General features: G+C 38.0%; 1 protein-coding gene across 2 annotated transcripts in view; it reads right to left on the reverse strand.

Annotated features, from left to right (window-relative positions):
- cu (NADP/NADPH phosphatase nocturnin) overlaps positions 1–17,383 on the reverse strand; it is a 69,580-nt gene that overhangs the window by 20,073 nt on the left and 32,124 nt on the right. For both annotated transcript variants that reach the window (XM_053790095.2, XM_053790096.2), the window contains exons 3-4: positions 9,956–10,077; positions 7,401–7,607 (exon numbers count right to left, since the gene is read on the reverse strand). In XM_053790095.2, the coding sequence (XP_053646070.1) occupies positions 7,401–7,607; positions 9,956–10,077 (329 nt within the window). The remainder of the gene's footprint in view (positions 1–7,400; positions 7,608–9,955; positions 10,078–17,383) is intronic.

Consider the following 17,383-nt stretch of genomic DNA (forward strand, 5'->3'; position numbering starts at 1 on the left):
AAAGGAGACAGACAGCATAAGTGTTAGAGTATAGTTACAAAGAGCCTTTAAGAGAAAGAGAAGCAGAGAATATACAAAAGACATTAACACTACAGTATCAACTTTATAGGGTTAAGTGTTGAAACCAAATTATTTTGAGTTTTCAATGTAAGGTTAAATAAACAATTCTAAGGATATAAATATTTTCCCCTGCTATTACAGCACCTCAATATATGTTCTTACATACATTTTCATAACTAAAAATACAAGAAAGGCTCTTCCATACACTGTTAGTTATGTCTCCAGTCACACTACAAGTCATACTTAGTGCAGGCAGACCAACAATTATCATCAAGGCATTCAGGAGAAGAGACTCGATCAGAATACAGTAAAGAAATCCCCTCCAAATTTGTGTTTTTTTAAACCTGTGAATTTAAATAATTTGCTGAATTATCTTCTACTTTTTCAGCAGTTAAAAATAACACAATCTGCCTAACCTTGATGGCTGATGTTCTAAAGGAAAGTTCTTTGAAGGGAAAAAATTTGGCATTGCTGTACTAAGATTACTACTTGCATTCAAGAGTGCCTACAGGAAGGGACAAGAGGGAGTATTTGTCTTCTCCTGCATTTCATAACAGAACTGCATATATGGCTCACATATAAAGAATTTCAACACCTTTTATAGGCTATTTCCTGCCAGCAAAATTGATAATTAACATTATAAACATTGACATTTAGCTATTAGCTGCAAATGTTCCACTTAACATAACACTAAACGGATCACCAGTCATAAGACTTGCAGAAGAAAAATTCCTAGGTATCCACCTTGACAGTAGCCTTAAGTTCCAGACACATATACAACAAATCACCAAGAAAATCTCTAAGACTGTAGGCATACTATCAAAGATGGTACTACATTCCACAATCAGCTCTCCTGGCACTGTATCATTTATTCATATACCCTTATCTTACATATGGAATTTGTACATGGGGATCAACAACATTAAATCACCTAAGACCTCTAATAACCCAGCAAAAGGCAGCAGTCAGAATAACAAATTCCCACTCCCGACAGCATACTCCACCAATTTTCAAAAGTCTAAATCTGCTCACCATTAAGAACATCCATACTTATTCATGTGCCTACTACATACACAGAACAATACAATCAAATATAAACCCTCCACTCAAACTTCTCCTCACCAACCTTAACAGGACACATGACCATAACACAAGACACAGATCTCTTTTTGATGTACCTCATGTCCATATCACACTGTAAAAACTCTATGCACATAAAGGGCCCCAAAATATGGAATTCATTACCAGAAGATACTAAAGTAACGCAGTCTGAAAATCAGTTTAAGACTCTTCTCAAAAGCCACTTAATCACCCTAGACTAAATGCTCAATACTCAGTACTCACATACTCAATACGTATTCCCATATCATAATTTCAACAATTGCTTTCGAACCTTTTATCCATTGTCGACAGGAATATAATTGAATTATTGTTTCACAAAAAGCATTTTTGAATATATGAATATATTTTTTGTCTTATATAAATTAGATTCACTTATAATTAATAATCTACTGTACAACTATGACATAATTCTTAGTGTTAAGTAGTCAGTAAGCCAATAATGTTAAGTCGGCCCATAATGCCTAGGCATAATAAAGGCTCTCTTTGCATTGCAACCCATTATTGTAAATACATAATCTCAATGTACTACGTATTTGCAAAGAAATAAATAAATAAAAAAAAAATAAAACAATTTTTTAAGCAAATATTTTCATCTAATAAAAGTATATTTTTTTTCCTTCCCCATGAAACTATTTCCATGGGGCCACCATGTTAGCATTACTCCTGGTTTAACCAAAAAACATGAACGTCAAACTGGTACCTAAAATCAAAGTGGTTAAACAGTTAAAAAATCAGCCAACCCAATTCCTAAACACTTAATGAAACATGCAATTATGGTAAACAACAACACATTAATCACTACACCCACCAGAAACTATATAAAAAAATTATGACACACTTAACACTGAAGAGAAGACATTGCGCACAAGTACAGGTCTGCCATCACAAATCCGGCAATCAGACATCCAGTTCCATCGGTTATTCAGCACTAATTTCGGCTAGCATAATTTCAAATTTCCAGGGTCGCCACACCAACCTGCTGGTACCGTTTGGTGGCACTACTTGCTGCATAAGTCATTCCAATTTCTTTTTCTCCATTTATTGTTATAACCTGCTTACTTTTAGCCCTAGCCATGGTTCCAATGAATAAAAAAAATGCTTCTCGTTGTGTAAAGCACATATACAGTACATTGTCCATAAAAGATAAGGTGGCTTGGAAGCCACTGTCGGTTGACAATGAGCTCAGTCTCATAATGTAGGGGAATATGATTTATTATTACGCTAATATCAACACTACAGCTTATTTGCTTATCACAATTGATCTAATATGACATAATAAACAATATAAATAACATAAAAACATGGTAAATGCTCCAGAATGAATAATATTTGGCATAATACCGAGCAGTTCGATAGAGATATGAAGAGGATGTGAGATACAAGTACCATTCTCGTATCCCTGTCTTGGGGGCTTATATTAGAGAAAACAGAGTATAGCTAAAGGCTAACTGTGATATACACTCATAATGCACCATAAAACTGAAACAAAAAAGCTATTTTCTCTACACAGATTATCATACATAGCAGCATATGTGTAGAGAACCTAGGATAACCCAAAAAAGTCAGACAAAGTGACTTATTTCTAGTACCTGGCTTGGGCTTGCCATATATGATTTTTGGTAAATATTTTTTTTTTCTCAGTTGTTTGTTGGGTTATCTTATTGAAACTTGGGCAATGTATGATGGAAAGATGCTTCTTAACGTACACCAAAAATGAAAAAAATTCGGATGATAAATAACGGAGTTCACCCTTCAGCCATTGGCCGCCCCTTAGTAGTAGTTTTTGTATGGTTTTTATGGTTGTATTCTCGTTTTTTTTGGTCTCATTCGATAGAATGGAGTTTACCTGGAAGATACATTACATAAATAGATATGATTTTGATTGGTTTCATGACGAAAAGTACCTTGAAATTGAGCTCAAAGTAGCGGAAATGTCTGATTTTTGTCGATGTTCAATGAACTTTCTTGTGTAAGTCAAGTTGGTTAACTTTATTTAGTGTATTCTAACATAACCACTCTGTAATCCGGCACAGTACAGGTCCCAATGATGCCAGATTTGTGATGGTAGACCTGTACTGTAAACAGATATGGATCCGATCCAAACCACATGCAACATCTGTATGGTCACCCCACATCACGATTACACACCTTCTGTTTGGTCACTACACATCTCACCATTCCCAAGTAAGCTTATTTAGGTGCAGGTACACATCAAGCACAATTATCATACATAGTGTAACATATGTGTAAATTACCTAGGATAACCCCAAAAAAGTCAAAGTGATTTATTTCCATTGGGGTCCTTATATCTTAATATCTGAAGCCTAGCTGTAGGTTACAGTAGAAATCAGTGCTTCCCAGTGGCATAACCAAGTTCTAACATCAAGGGAAAAGAGCACTTACAAAAAGGCACTGCTTATTAACTTAAAAAGTGTCACATTATAAGTTAATGTTATCATTAAAAACACATGAAAGTAGCCTATATTCACACAGTGTAAAAGCAAAGCTGATATCATTGGAATTAAAATTTTCTATGCATTATAGCTCAGTACTTGTCACTTTCTGAGTATGTATCTTCTTAATGTTTTAAAAGAAAGAAAACAATAGGTTTCAAGCATAAATTAGCCAAATACTTCCTATCTGAAATTTTGGGCACTAGAAAAATGTACAGAAACAGAGATTTAGGTTTCAAGCATAAATTAGCCAAATACTTCCTATCTGAAATTTTGGGCACTAGAAAAATGTACAGAAACAGAGATTAACTTAGCGAAACCAGACAAATTACACATACAACCTACAGACACTGCCAACAAGCTTGATGTCTTCTTTTCTACTACAGAATTGAAACTAGAAAGCAAAATCCCAAATGGACATACTCAGCCACAAGACTGCCTCACTGGTAATTACCCACATACTCTATATCTAGCACCAACAAATACTACAGAAGTCTCACTAATAATTAAATCATTAAAAGACAAGGCAGAAGACCTAAATAACTTGCCACCAATCATGTATAAAAAAGCAGCTCATGTGCTGTCCATCATTACTGTAACACTAACAAATCTGCTGAATCTTCAACATTCTCATCTATACTCAAGACAGCAAGAGTCACCCCGATCCTAAAAGGAGGCGATCCCACAGAAATAAATAACTACAGACCAATATCTAACTTGCCTTTGGTCTCAAAAATCTTCGAAAAAACAATACATAAACAAATCTACTCCTACCTCTTATCCCATAACATGCTGAACCCCTGCCAGTTTGGGTTTAGGCTGAGAAAAAGCACAAATGATGTAATTATTCAGAGGCTCAAATTACTATACATATACATACAGCACTTGAAAAAATGAATATCCTTTGAGGCTTTTCATAGACCTATGGAAAGCATTTGATATGGAAGAGCACAATATCTTGTGCCTAAAACTAGAGCATTATGGGGTCAGAGGACACACTTTCAATTACCAGTATGCATACACAAATGGCATGACCTCCAATCTTCAGGCTGTAGTTGTTGGAGTGCCACAGGGAAGTGTCCTAGGTCCTCTACTCTTTCTTATTTACATCAACAACCTCCCAAATGCATTGCAACTCTTTAAACCAGTTCTATTCGCAGACGACACCACTTACGTCTTCTCCCACCCAAACCCGGCTATACTTAGTGACACTGTAAACAGCGAGCTACATAAAATATCAAACTGAATGACGACCAACAAGCTCACTCTCAATATATACAAAACCTACTTCATGCTTTTTGGAAACAGAGCATTAAATATCTAGCTAAACATATCAATAAATGGTTCACCCTTTACAAGACACACTGAGAGCAAATTTCTAGGTCTCCACTTTGACTGTAATCTTAAAATTTCAGACCGACATCCAGCATATAACTAAGAAAATTTCCAAAACAGTAGGCATCCTTTCCAAGATACGATACTATGTACCCCAAATGGCACTCCTTACTTTATGTCACTCTCTTAATACAGTGGACCCCCGGTTTACGATATTATTTCATTCCAGAAGTATGTTCAGGTGCCAGTACTGACCGAATTTGTTCCCATAAGGAATATTGTGAATTAGATTAGTCCATTTCAGACCCCCAAACATACACATACAAATGCACTTACATAAATACACTTACATAATTGGTCGCATTGGGAGCTGATCGTAAACCGGGGGTCCATTGTATATCCTTACCTCACCTATGGTATCTGTGCTTGGGGATCTACCACAGCCAATTACCTTAAACTTTTAATAACCCAACAAAACGCCACTATGTGGATGATTACAAACTCCCGCACCAGACAACACATCCCACCACTCTTCAAGAGCTTGAACCTACTTAATATACAAAATATACATACTTATTATTATTGTGCGTACTATATATACAAAACATTAAACTCCAATATCAACCTTCCACTGGAACTCTTTACCTGAAGCAACAAGAGGTCCCCTGCCCACAAATCAATTTAGGACTACATGTATACTTAAAAATCATCTCATCTCTCAATAACAACCATACCCACACAATGTTAATCTTTAACCAAGTTTGAAACAACTCTCCCAAATATTGCAAACTTAAAAATGTATGTCTGTATCATAAATTATACTACCTCATATAAATAATAGAGTAAAATGTTGAATATTTGTAATCTACCACACTTCACCTGTCTAGACTTAAGTAGTCTTTAACCCGTAAACGGTCCAAACGTATATATACGTTTTGTGTCCTACATTTAACACTGCCACGATAAGCCTGAGTCGCCTAGACATGTGAGAATGGGTGTGAGCACTCACTGTGCACCATATTAAAATAATTGGGGATGCCTGGGTACCATATGCTCTTTTTTCCTATTAAAAAACAACAATGTTTTTTTTCTCAAAAAAGTTAGGCAGTACGGTGGTGAACGTATATATACGTTTGGACCGTTTACGGGTTAAGTATTAGGTTAAGTCTGCCTGAAATGCCTCGGCATGATACCTGGAGTTTACCTGGAGAGAGTTTCGGGGGTCAACGCCCCCGAAGAGATAATTTTTTTATTTTGATTTGATATGGCAAACGGAAATAGGCGATTGCCTAATCAGGCAATCAACAATTTTTTGGCTAAGCAACTATCCATTTGAAATTTCCAGACTTATTTCTGGGTGCTTCAAAAGGCAAACAAAATCAGGAAGGCTAAAGCAGCTAAAGAAGCAAGGGTAATAAAGCTGCATAATGTTACTCAGGGGTAGCAACAGCTCTTCCCTGCTGATACACCCCTACCCCTCAGCTATGCATCAACTTCATACAATGCACATTTATCTGATCACTCTCCTTGTTACAGTGCACTATCTTTACATCGTATAAAACATTCAAGTCACTTTTACACATTACACTACATCTACACATAACAGCTGTCTATTCACTGCACATCATACATTATATACAATACCTCTGCTTCAAGGACCACCAATGGAAATAAGTCACTTTGTCTGACCTTGTTTTGGGGGGTTATCCCATGTAATTTACACATATGTTAAACTATGTATTGATGTTCCTCGTGTCCATCTCACACTATGCAAAAACTCAATGCACATAAAAGGCCCTAAAATCTGGAACTCATTACCTGTAAATATAAAAGAAACACTACCTGTTTATAAATTCAAGTCTCTTCTCAAAGATCACTTACTCACCCAAAACCAAATAAATACTGAATAACTGAACCTTATAAATTGTATATCTTAAATGTTTCTCACAATTATATCACATAAATGTTAAACCTAAAACCCAATCTAACTTTATTATTTTTTAAATACACTACCTAACAGAATACTCCATTCTACTGAATGTACAACAATGCATACAACCATATGACCTGTCTTTGTAATACTCACTTGTGCTTTATAGTAATCTGTTTACATTAAAGTTTTATCACTGATGTCAACATTGCTTAGTTCATCTTAAGTTAATTTTAAGCCAGCCCGTAATGCTATGCATAGTATAAGTGGCTTTGGCATGCTGCTCTTATCTGTATTTTTTTGTACCTCTGTATGTGTGCTCAAATTTTTAAATAAATAAATAAATAAATAATTGTACCTATGTGTACCTTCACTTAGATAAACTTACTAACTCCATGTCGTACCACATCATTAAATTTCACAGTGCACATAACATCTATTTGTTAACCACACATCACCTGGTCACTTCACACATCACCCTCATAGCTACTCCCACCCACCTGATTACTCTGCACGTGCCACACCTCTACTATGCGCGTTTCCTTGGATACAAGTTTGAACTTGGTGTTATCCCAGAAGATGGCACAGCCATCTGGGCCACTGTTGTTAGGTAGGTAGAGGCATGGAGAGTCTGGCTTGGGCATGAACACACCTTGGTATCCCAGTTTAGCCAACACTTGCTCCAACACTTTGTAGTGGTCTACCTCCTGAAATACAAGACATAATACTGTATAAAAAATTAAAATTGCCATGGATACTGTTAACCCTTTACTGGGTTGGGCAGGATTAGAACTCATTATAACAGTGACTAACCAGGTCATTAGCCTGGCAGAACATAAAACAAATATGCATATCTACTGATGGTGGAGTAAGGTTAAATTATATTTTTTAGGCTGGGTTATGTGGATTTCCTTAGAATATTGTTTTTTTTTTTTACCATTCACACAATGTACTATTTCAATAGTAAAACCAATACTATTGTACAATTCAAACTATGATCACTGGCCGAAATTCACCAGTCATTTACTTTTATCCTACCTTGTCACAAATATTATTTGCCTAAAATATATCAATGAAATCTATTTAGAAAATCATGAGAAAGTGAAACCAAATACGCACATCAAAGGAACCTGCTTAATTAAGGATTATCGTTATTATATTAACGGGAAAGTGGTAAACCTACAGGGAAGAAATAACACCTGGCTAATGAGGTAATCAGGTTTGACTGAAGGTTAGGTTAGGTTCCTCATTAAAACAGGACAAGTGTTTCCTAACGTTGGTCTTTGTCATGCGCTGCCCTCCACTGGAACTTTTGGTCATATGACCGAGGCCTTCCACTGGCTTACTAGTGGAAGGCGAGGGCTATTCTAATTCCTTTGATCAAGAGCCTTTCACTCATGATAGCATCTCCTCTGAAGGGACTGCTTTAGGAAAATGGAAACTTGGTTAATAAGGTTTAAAGCATACTGACCAGACAAGGGTCATTAAGGCTACGTTACCTTTTCAACACCAGTGAAGAATACTTTGATCCCTAAAGTAGGAATTAAAGTAAACTCTCAATATATATATATATATATATATATATATATATATATATATATATATATATATATATATATATATATATATATATATATATATATATATATATGTCGTACCGAATATGTAAAACTGGTCAATTCGCAAGAACTCAATTAAAATTAAGCCCTTTCTAAAATTTTCTCTTATACGTTTAAAGATATATTTTTTTCATTAATGTTAATGTAAAAATTTTTAATTTTGCACCAAAAGAATCTTAGAAAACTTACTTAACCTTAATATAACAAAAACAATTTATTTTAGCTTAACCCAACTAAATATATTTTAGATTTCTTTACAGTAATTTAATACTAAACAAACACAGTGAAATATTTTTTTTTTCGTTAGGTTCAGAATGATTTTGACGAAATTATTGCATACACAAATTTTCACTTGTCCTATATGGCAAGATGAACGTTGCTATTTAAGCCAAGATAGCAAATTCTGTTCTATCTAGGCTGGAATACTGCTGCACACTAACAGCACCTTCCAAGGCAGGTGAAATTGCTGACCTAGAAAATGTACAGAGAACCTTCACGGCGCACATAACGGAGATAAAACACCTCAATTACTGGGAGCGCTTGAGGTTCCTGAACCTGTATTCCCTGGAACGCAGGCGGGAGAGATACATGATTATATACACCTGGAAAATCCTAGAGGGACTAGTACCGAACTTGCACACGAAAATCACTCACTACAAAAGCAAAAGACTTGGCAGACGATGCAACATCCCCCCAATGAAAAGCAGGGGTGTTACTAGCACGTTAAGAGACCATACAATAAGTGTCAGGGGCCCGAGACTGTTCAACTGCCTCCCAGCATACATAAGGGGGATTACCAACAGACCCCTGGCAGTCTTTAAGCTGGCACTGGACAAGCACCTAAAGTCGGTTCCTGATCAGCCGGGCTGTGGCTCGTATGTTGGTTTGCGTGCAGCCAGCAGTAACAGCCTGGTTGATCAGGCTCTGATCCACCAGGAGGCCTGGTCACAGACCGGGCCGCGGGGGCGTTGACCCCCGGAACTCTCTCCAGGTAAACTCCAGGTATTCGGCACGACACACACACACACACACACACACACACACACACACACACACACACACACACACACACACACATATATATATATATATATATATATATATATATATATATATATATATATATATATATATATGCAATAAGATCACAGTAAACAGGTGATATCAGAATATGCAAAACAACCACTCTGAAAGAATAGAGAAATTCCAAGTGCTTTCGTGATAATGTGAGTAGTCACGAAAGCGCTTGGAATTTCTCTATTCTTTCAGAGTGGTTGTTTTGCATATATATATATATATATATATATATATATATATATATATATATATATATATATATATATATATATATATATATATATATATATATATATATATGCACTCCGAGAAGCATACATCTCACAGTGTATATATGGTATGGACACTTGACATCCTACCTGAAGACAGACGACGTGTGGCTGGTGGGTGATGATCTCTTCAAGAATGCGGTACTTGCGAGTGTTCCACTGGAGGGCTGCTGGGGGACACTTCACAAAGTTGTCAGCATGTGTTCCCAGTGCTGTAAACACAAACAAATGCTCATATAACATTTCCATCTAATGACCCAAATTAAACAAAACCCAAAATGACAAAAGAAATGCCTTTATATTCCTCTCCAATGGGAGATCAGGCAATTTTCTATGTACCTCTGTAATCTGTAAATACCTTTGTAACTTGCTCAGCTATCAAAACTTTGGGGCCCAGTCCCTGGACCCATTATGTACCTCTGTGATCTGTGCTCCAGTTCCACGAATTAAGCCTGAATGCCTTCCACATCCCCCCCCAGGCGCTGTATAATCCTCCGGGTTTGGCGCTTCCCCTTGATTATAATAATAATAATATGTACCTATGTAATCTTTCGACGCCCTGGACCCATTATGTACCTCTGTAATCTTTTGACTACCACCCACAGGATGGGTATGGGGTGCATAATAAACATTAAACTACACATTAAGAAATGTTTAATTACAAGCACAACAGACATAAAGTGCTACATGTTATTTCTATGTTTAAACATAAAAATCAGGTTTCCAGTTTAAAGATATTACACTTCTTTATCTCGGCCTGTGCTACTAATGTTATTCCTAGCTCTTATTCTTAAACTGTTTCCATATTTTTCTGTCAGATGATCTTCAGCTTCCTTTTCCCAACTCCTCACTATATTTTTGTACTCGCCTAAATGTGGTTGCAGGGGTCGATTCATGTGTACTCACCTAATTATAATAATATATCTTTATTTACTACAAGCACATGTACAAGGTATACAGACCTAGTAGACATCAATGACATACTATATAGAAAGCCGCTTTTTACGCAGAGCATTTCGGGCACCTAACTGTGGTTCCAGGGGTCTATTCATAGCTCCTGGCCCCGCCTCTTCACTGGTCGCTACTAGATGTGCATGTGTGTACTCACCTAATTGTGGTTCCAGGGGTTGAATCATTGCTCCTGGCTGGATTAGCCTCTTCACTGTGTGTAGAAATTATATATATATATATATATATATATATATATATATATATATATATAGATATATATATATATATATATATATATATATATATATATATATATAAAATGTATATAACATATATATATATATACACATTATATATATATAATATATATATATATATATATTATATATATATATATGTATATATATATATATATATATATATATATATATATATATATATAAAATCTTTCAAGAAACCATCCGTATCCCACTGAATCATGGTGGCTCAAAAAGAACAACGAAGATAAGATTTCGTTCGGGTTTTTAATCCCGGAGGGTTAGCCGTCACCCAGGATAACCCAAGAAAGGCAGTGCGTCATCGAGGACTGTCTTTCGTATTTCCATTAGGATCCTCAATCTTGTCCCCCCAGGATACGACCCACACCAGTCGACTAACACCCAGGTACCTATTTGCTGCTAGGTGAACAGGACAATAGGTGTTACGAAACACGTCGAAATTTTTCAACCCCGCCGGAAATCGAACCCCGGCCTCCTGTGTGTGAAGCGAGAGCTTTGGCAGCCAGGCCACGGCTCTTTTTAACTTGAGTAATGTATACAGAAGAGGTTACTAGTATTGCTCCTGGCATGCTAGTTGCCTCTTACGACACGCAAGGCTTACGAAGAGAATAACTCCGTTCCACTTCCCCATGAAGATAAGAGGAAATAAACAAGAACTAGTAAGAAAACAGAAGAAAATCCAAAGGGGTATGTGTGTGTGTGTGTGTGTGTGTGTGTGTGTGTGTGTGTGTGTGTGTGTGTGTGTGTGGGTGTGGGTGTGTGTGTGTGTGTGTGTGTGTGTGTGTGTGTGTGTGTGTGTGTGTGTGTGTGTGTGTGTGTGTGTGTGTGTGTGTGGGTGGGTGTGTGTGTGTGTGTGTGTGTGTGTGTGTGTGTGTGTGTGTGTGTGTGTGTGTGTGTGTGTGTGTGTGTGTGTGTACTCACCTATTTGTGGTTGCAGGGGTCGAGTCCTAGCTCCTGGCCCCGCCCCGTGTGTGTGTGTGTGTGTGTGTGTGTGTGTGTGTGATGAAATAAGATATTTATTTGGAAAATTAATGGTTAATTGAAAAATACACGGCAATGATATGACAGATAATTGATTTAATAAGAGATATGACTACCCTTTGCTTTTATAAACATTTCTACACGCTTTGGCATAGAATCGACCAATGTTGAACACATTTTGGAAAGTAGATGAATGGTTCAGAGAACCGACACGTTGATAAATTAGACACATGTGCAACTCTTGGGTATCTTTATTGAGGAAACGTTTCGCCACACAGTGGCTTCATCAGTCCATACAAAGGAGAGTTCGTCGTGGCACGGGGTCCTAATAACAGCAGCAATTAGCTTCTCCACAGTTGAAGTCCTATTTCGTGATCAGGCGTGTTTTTTATTGCCCACAGAATCTCAACTGGGTTGAGGTTGGGAGAGTTTCTAAGCCAGTTTAAAACGCTTAGCCCACTATCTTCGAAGAACGTCAACATTTTTCTTGAAGCAAGATCCTGCTAGAAAATGCCTTCTCCCTCAGAAGTCTCTATCCACAATGGGAAGCAAATGAGTTGCCAGGATTGCCTCATATCTGTTACTGTTAATCGTTCCCTCAACAATAACAAGCCGTCCAGGTCTTTTAGCAGTAAAACTACCCCAAAACATCTTTGGCGGGTGCTTTGGTACTTGTTGAAAGTGTCCATTTCGAAGAGGTTCGCCTTTGCTCCGTCTCACTACCACTCATCTGTACTCGTGTACTTCAAAATAAGCCACATCTAAAAGTATAACTTTTCTCCATTCATCTGTCATCCATCCCTTTTGATCAAGTGCCCACCGCAGCTGTTTTTTCTTCACAGCAGCAGGTCAATAATTGTTTCTTTACCGACTTTCTGGCAATTTTGCCAACTTCAAGGAATCTTCGTTGAACAGTTGAAGAATCAACATTTACACCAGCTGAAACCAAATTTCTCTGCCGATTTTTGCTGGTTTTCTTGGGATCCTTAAGGGAGGAGCAGTGCATTCGACCTTGTAGCACAAGCTAGTCAGGTCCAACTCACACCCACCCACACCCACTCATGTATTTATCCAACCTATTTTTTAAAACTACAACGTCTTAGCGTCTATGACGGTACTCGGGAGTTTGTTCCACTCATCCATAACTCTATTACCAAACCAGTGCTTTCCTATATCCTTCCTGAATCTGAATTTTTCCAACTTAAAACCACTACTGCGATTCCTGTCTATGTTAGATATTTTTAGCACGCTATTTATATCCCCTTTATTTATTCCTGTTTTCCATTTATACACCTCAATCATATCCCCCCTGATTCTACGCCTTTCTAGAGAGTGCAGGTTCAGGGCCCTCAGTCTATCCTCATGGGGAAGATTTCTGATACATGGGATCAACTTTGTCATCCTCCTTTGTACATTTACATCCATTCCGTAATACGGTGACCAAAACTGCGCAGAATAATCTAAATGAGGCCTAACCAAAGATATGTAGAGTTGAAGAACAACCTGAGGACTCCTATTATTTATACTTCTTGCTAATTCAGGGAACCGGAGCACAGATCCGATTCCCTAGATCAAGAGTCCCTCACCAGCATCAAGGAACCTTCCTTGAGGGGAAAAGAACCCAAACTACATTAATTAAGCCAGAGACTAAAATATATGAGATAATCACAAAATTTACTCCTATCCCAATTAATTAATGCTCAACAGTTGCAATGATAATTTACACCCAAATAAAGTACGTGTGTCTGGTAACGATTTCATATTGGTTTTCATGACGATAATACATCAACTGAGACTTCCAGGTTCCAATGGTGACGAGCGTGCGTCTGGCAGCGGCGACCTCAAGGTTACCATTGTGATATCCATGTGTCTGGCAGTGGTGGCGGTTTCCTGGTTCCCATGGTGAGAATGTGCATCTAGCAGCGGCGACATCCAAATTCCCATGGTGATGAGCGTGAGCCTGGCAGCGGCGGCTTCTGATTTCCATGGCGAGACCGTGCATCTGGTAGCGACTACATCCAAGTTCCCATGGTAACAAGCGTGCGTCTGGTAGCGGCAGCTTTTGATTTCCATGGTGAGAGCATGCATCTGGCAGGGCTACATCCATGTTTCCATGGTGACGAGCGTGCGTCTGGCAGTGACTGCTTTCTGATTCCTACGAGTATCTTCTTAAGATAAGATAAGATAAGATTTCGTTCGGATTTTTAACCCCGGAGGGTTAGCCACCCAGGATAACCCAAGAAAGTCAGTGCGTCATCGAGGACTGTCTAACTTATTTCCATTGGGGTCCTCAATCTTGTCCCCCAGGATGCGACCCACACCAGTCGACTAACACCCAGGTACCTATTCGCTGCTAGGTGAACAGGACAATAGTGTAAGGAAACATGTCGAAATGTTTCCACCCGCCGGGAATCGAACCCGGGCCCTCCGTGTGTGAAGCGGGAGCTTTAGCCACCAGAGAGATAACTAAGGTATATAGTATATATAGTGGCTGGAGTCAGGTGTTGAGAAGGGTTGAACTTGAGAAGGACCTGTCAACATGTAACAGTGGTCTCCAAAATAGGCAATGTCCTGTTGATCAACAACTGGGATATAAAGTAACTTCCGTTTATTTGGATATTGTTACTCACAGCAATTAGAACAGCCTTTATACACTTTCATCGTAAATATTACCTGACATAGAGCTGTATACCACAGCACCGTGTCCTCCTTTACTGATGATACCAGAATTTGCATAACAGTATCATTCATCGAGGACACTGCAAATCTCCAAGCGTACATTAACCAAGTCTTTAAATGGGCTTTAGAAAGCAATATGAAGTTCAATGAAGACAATTTTCAATTATTCCGCTTTGGAAAACTCGAGTGAATAAAAAAGTATCAGAGTAAAAAACAAATTCCAACTACACAATAGAGCGAAAAACTAATGTGAAGGACCTGGGAGTGGTAATGTCAAAGAATCTCACTTTCAAAGACCACAACAATGTATTTACCACATCTGCTAAGAAAAATGATAGGATAGATAAGGAGAACATTCAAAACTAAGGATGCCAAGTGAATGACAATTCTCCTCAAATTACCTCTAAGTTGAAATATTGCTGTACACTAATGGCCCCTTTCAAGGCAGGCGAAATTGCAGAACTGGAGAAATACAGGGAACTTTCACTCTACATATAAGTACGATAAAGCACCTAAATTACTGGGAATGGTTGAAGTCCGTTGACCTGTACTCCTTGGAACGCAGACGAGAAAGATGCATGATAATAGACACTTGGAAAATCCTAAAGGGACTAGTCCCAAATCTACACACAGAAATCACTCCCTATGAAAGCAAATGACCCGTCAGGGGGTGCAACATCCCCCAATGAAAAGCCATGAGTACGTTAAGAGACAACACAGTATGTGTCAGGGCCCAAAGACTGTTCAACTGCCTCCCAGCATACATAAGGGGTATTACCAATATGTCATGTGGGTTTTCGATATGTGGATAGGGTAAGAATACTCATGTAGGCTGGTAGTACGTATAATATAATGGAAAGTATGGAAAGCGCCAACAGCCGACCTGCCTCTCTCTGCTCTCTATCTTGACTGACCCATGAGTGCCTAAGGGTGATGGGGTGTTTGAAATCCTGCTATGGTCAGCAGCAATATGAATACAGTCAGTGATTCACGCAGAGATGGTTGGTAGTGAGTCATCTACTGGTACACTGGTTACTGGTAACTGGTTACTAGGAACTGGTACTACTACTGAGAGCTCGGCGACGCTAACGTATGTCATCCCGACATACAACTAATACAAACTAGAGATGGCAGGTGTACGGCTTGGGCTGATTCTATACAATGTCAAAGTACACAACAATTGAACATTATAACATACATAAGTAGAACATTGGAATGGAAGCTTACATAACTGAAACTGTAATAAAACTGTAATGCACTACAAGGTATAATATAGCACAACTCATCGAATGAAACTCAACGTTGGGATTACACAATAGAAGTGATAAAAAAAAATTTGATCGATCGATCTGTATCCATGTGATCTACGGATTCTGAGGAAGGAATATATACAAAGAAAGAAGTGTTTAACAGAAAGGCAGATTCGGTGCACTCAAATCTAGACTGTTAACTCTCAGAATTCGGAGAGAACGTGAACACAAAAAAAAATTCTTGAATACTGATAAGTTGATACTGTAATTTTTCATCTATACAGGTTATTTACATTTAACCCCAACTCTGCTAGGGTGAGATTGATATATGCAGAATGGGTGTCATCTCTGGGAGGATCAAACTCTGTTGCACTGGCTAACTCATGCTGTATGTGAGGCAAATCTGAATTGGAAGTAACAAATGATACTTGAGGATTTCTCAATACCTGTCGTGTACGTAGGGAATAACGACATTCAGGTTGATCGTCTGACTGAGTATCAGAGGAAGAGAGTACAGGATCAGGAGGATTGTCAGAGTCTGTCACATTAGTCTGGGTTGGAACATCATTATCATCACATACTAACTTCATATGATTAAATGCAATTCTTTATACTGACCAGTACTAATTTCTCTAACCTTATACTTATTACCAGTGATATGTTCAACTACTCAATAAGGACCAACAAACTTTTGATCAAGCTTTGTCACTGCAGACGTTTTGTTAAAGTTAGTCAGCATAACTCTCGAACCTACTTTGATTTTGGATGGCTTTGCTCGAGTGTTTGCGACTTGTAAATTCTGCTGTTGATTTATAAAGTGTTTCACGGATTCTTCTAAAAACACTTTGAGCTAAGCTGGTACGAGTTGCTATGAAATCATCAGGGTTGTAATTTGGTTTCGGATTAGAATATAGCAACTCATAAAGCAAACGTTTATCTACACCGTACAATACATAATGTGGAGTGACACCTATGGAAACATTGTAAGCAGAATTTATAGCACACTGCACATCAGGTATAACTTCATCCCAAGTTTCACTGTTGGGATTGATAGTGGCTCTCAAGACATCAAGTATTTTTTTATTGGTTCATTCTGCTAACCCATTGCTGGCAGGATGATGAGGAACAATGGTGGATTTAGAGATCTTGTACAAGGTGCACAAATTTTCAAGAATCTCATTACAGAATTCACCTCCATTATCTGTTACTAGAGACTTAGGGGTGGTATGCCTGCAGATAATGCGTTCTTTAAACGCTTTAGCTACTGTCTCGGCAGTCTTATCTGCAATAGGAACTAACTCACAATATCTGGTGAAATGGTCTACCATAACACATAGATGTTTGTTGCCCTGGAGGGAACATTGGAAATTAGTTAACAA

Source organism: Cherax quadricarinatus, chromosome 58 (genome assembly GCF_038502225.1).
Source record: "Cherax quadricarinatus isolate ZL_2023a chromosome 58, ASM3850222v1, whole genome shotgun sequence".
In the NCBI taxonomy this organism is placed as follows: domain Eukaryota; kingdom Metazoa; phylum Arthropoda; class Malacostraca; order Decapoda; family Parastacidae; genus Cherax; species Cherax quadricarinatus.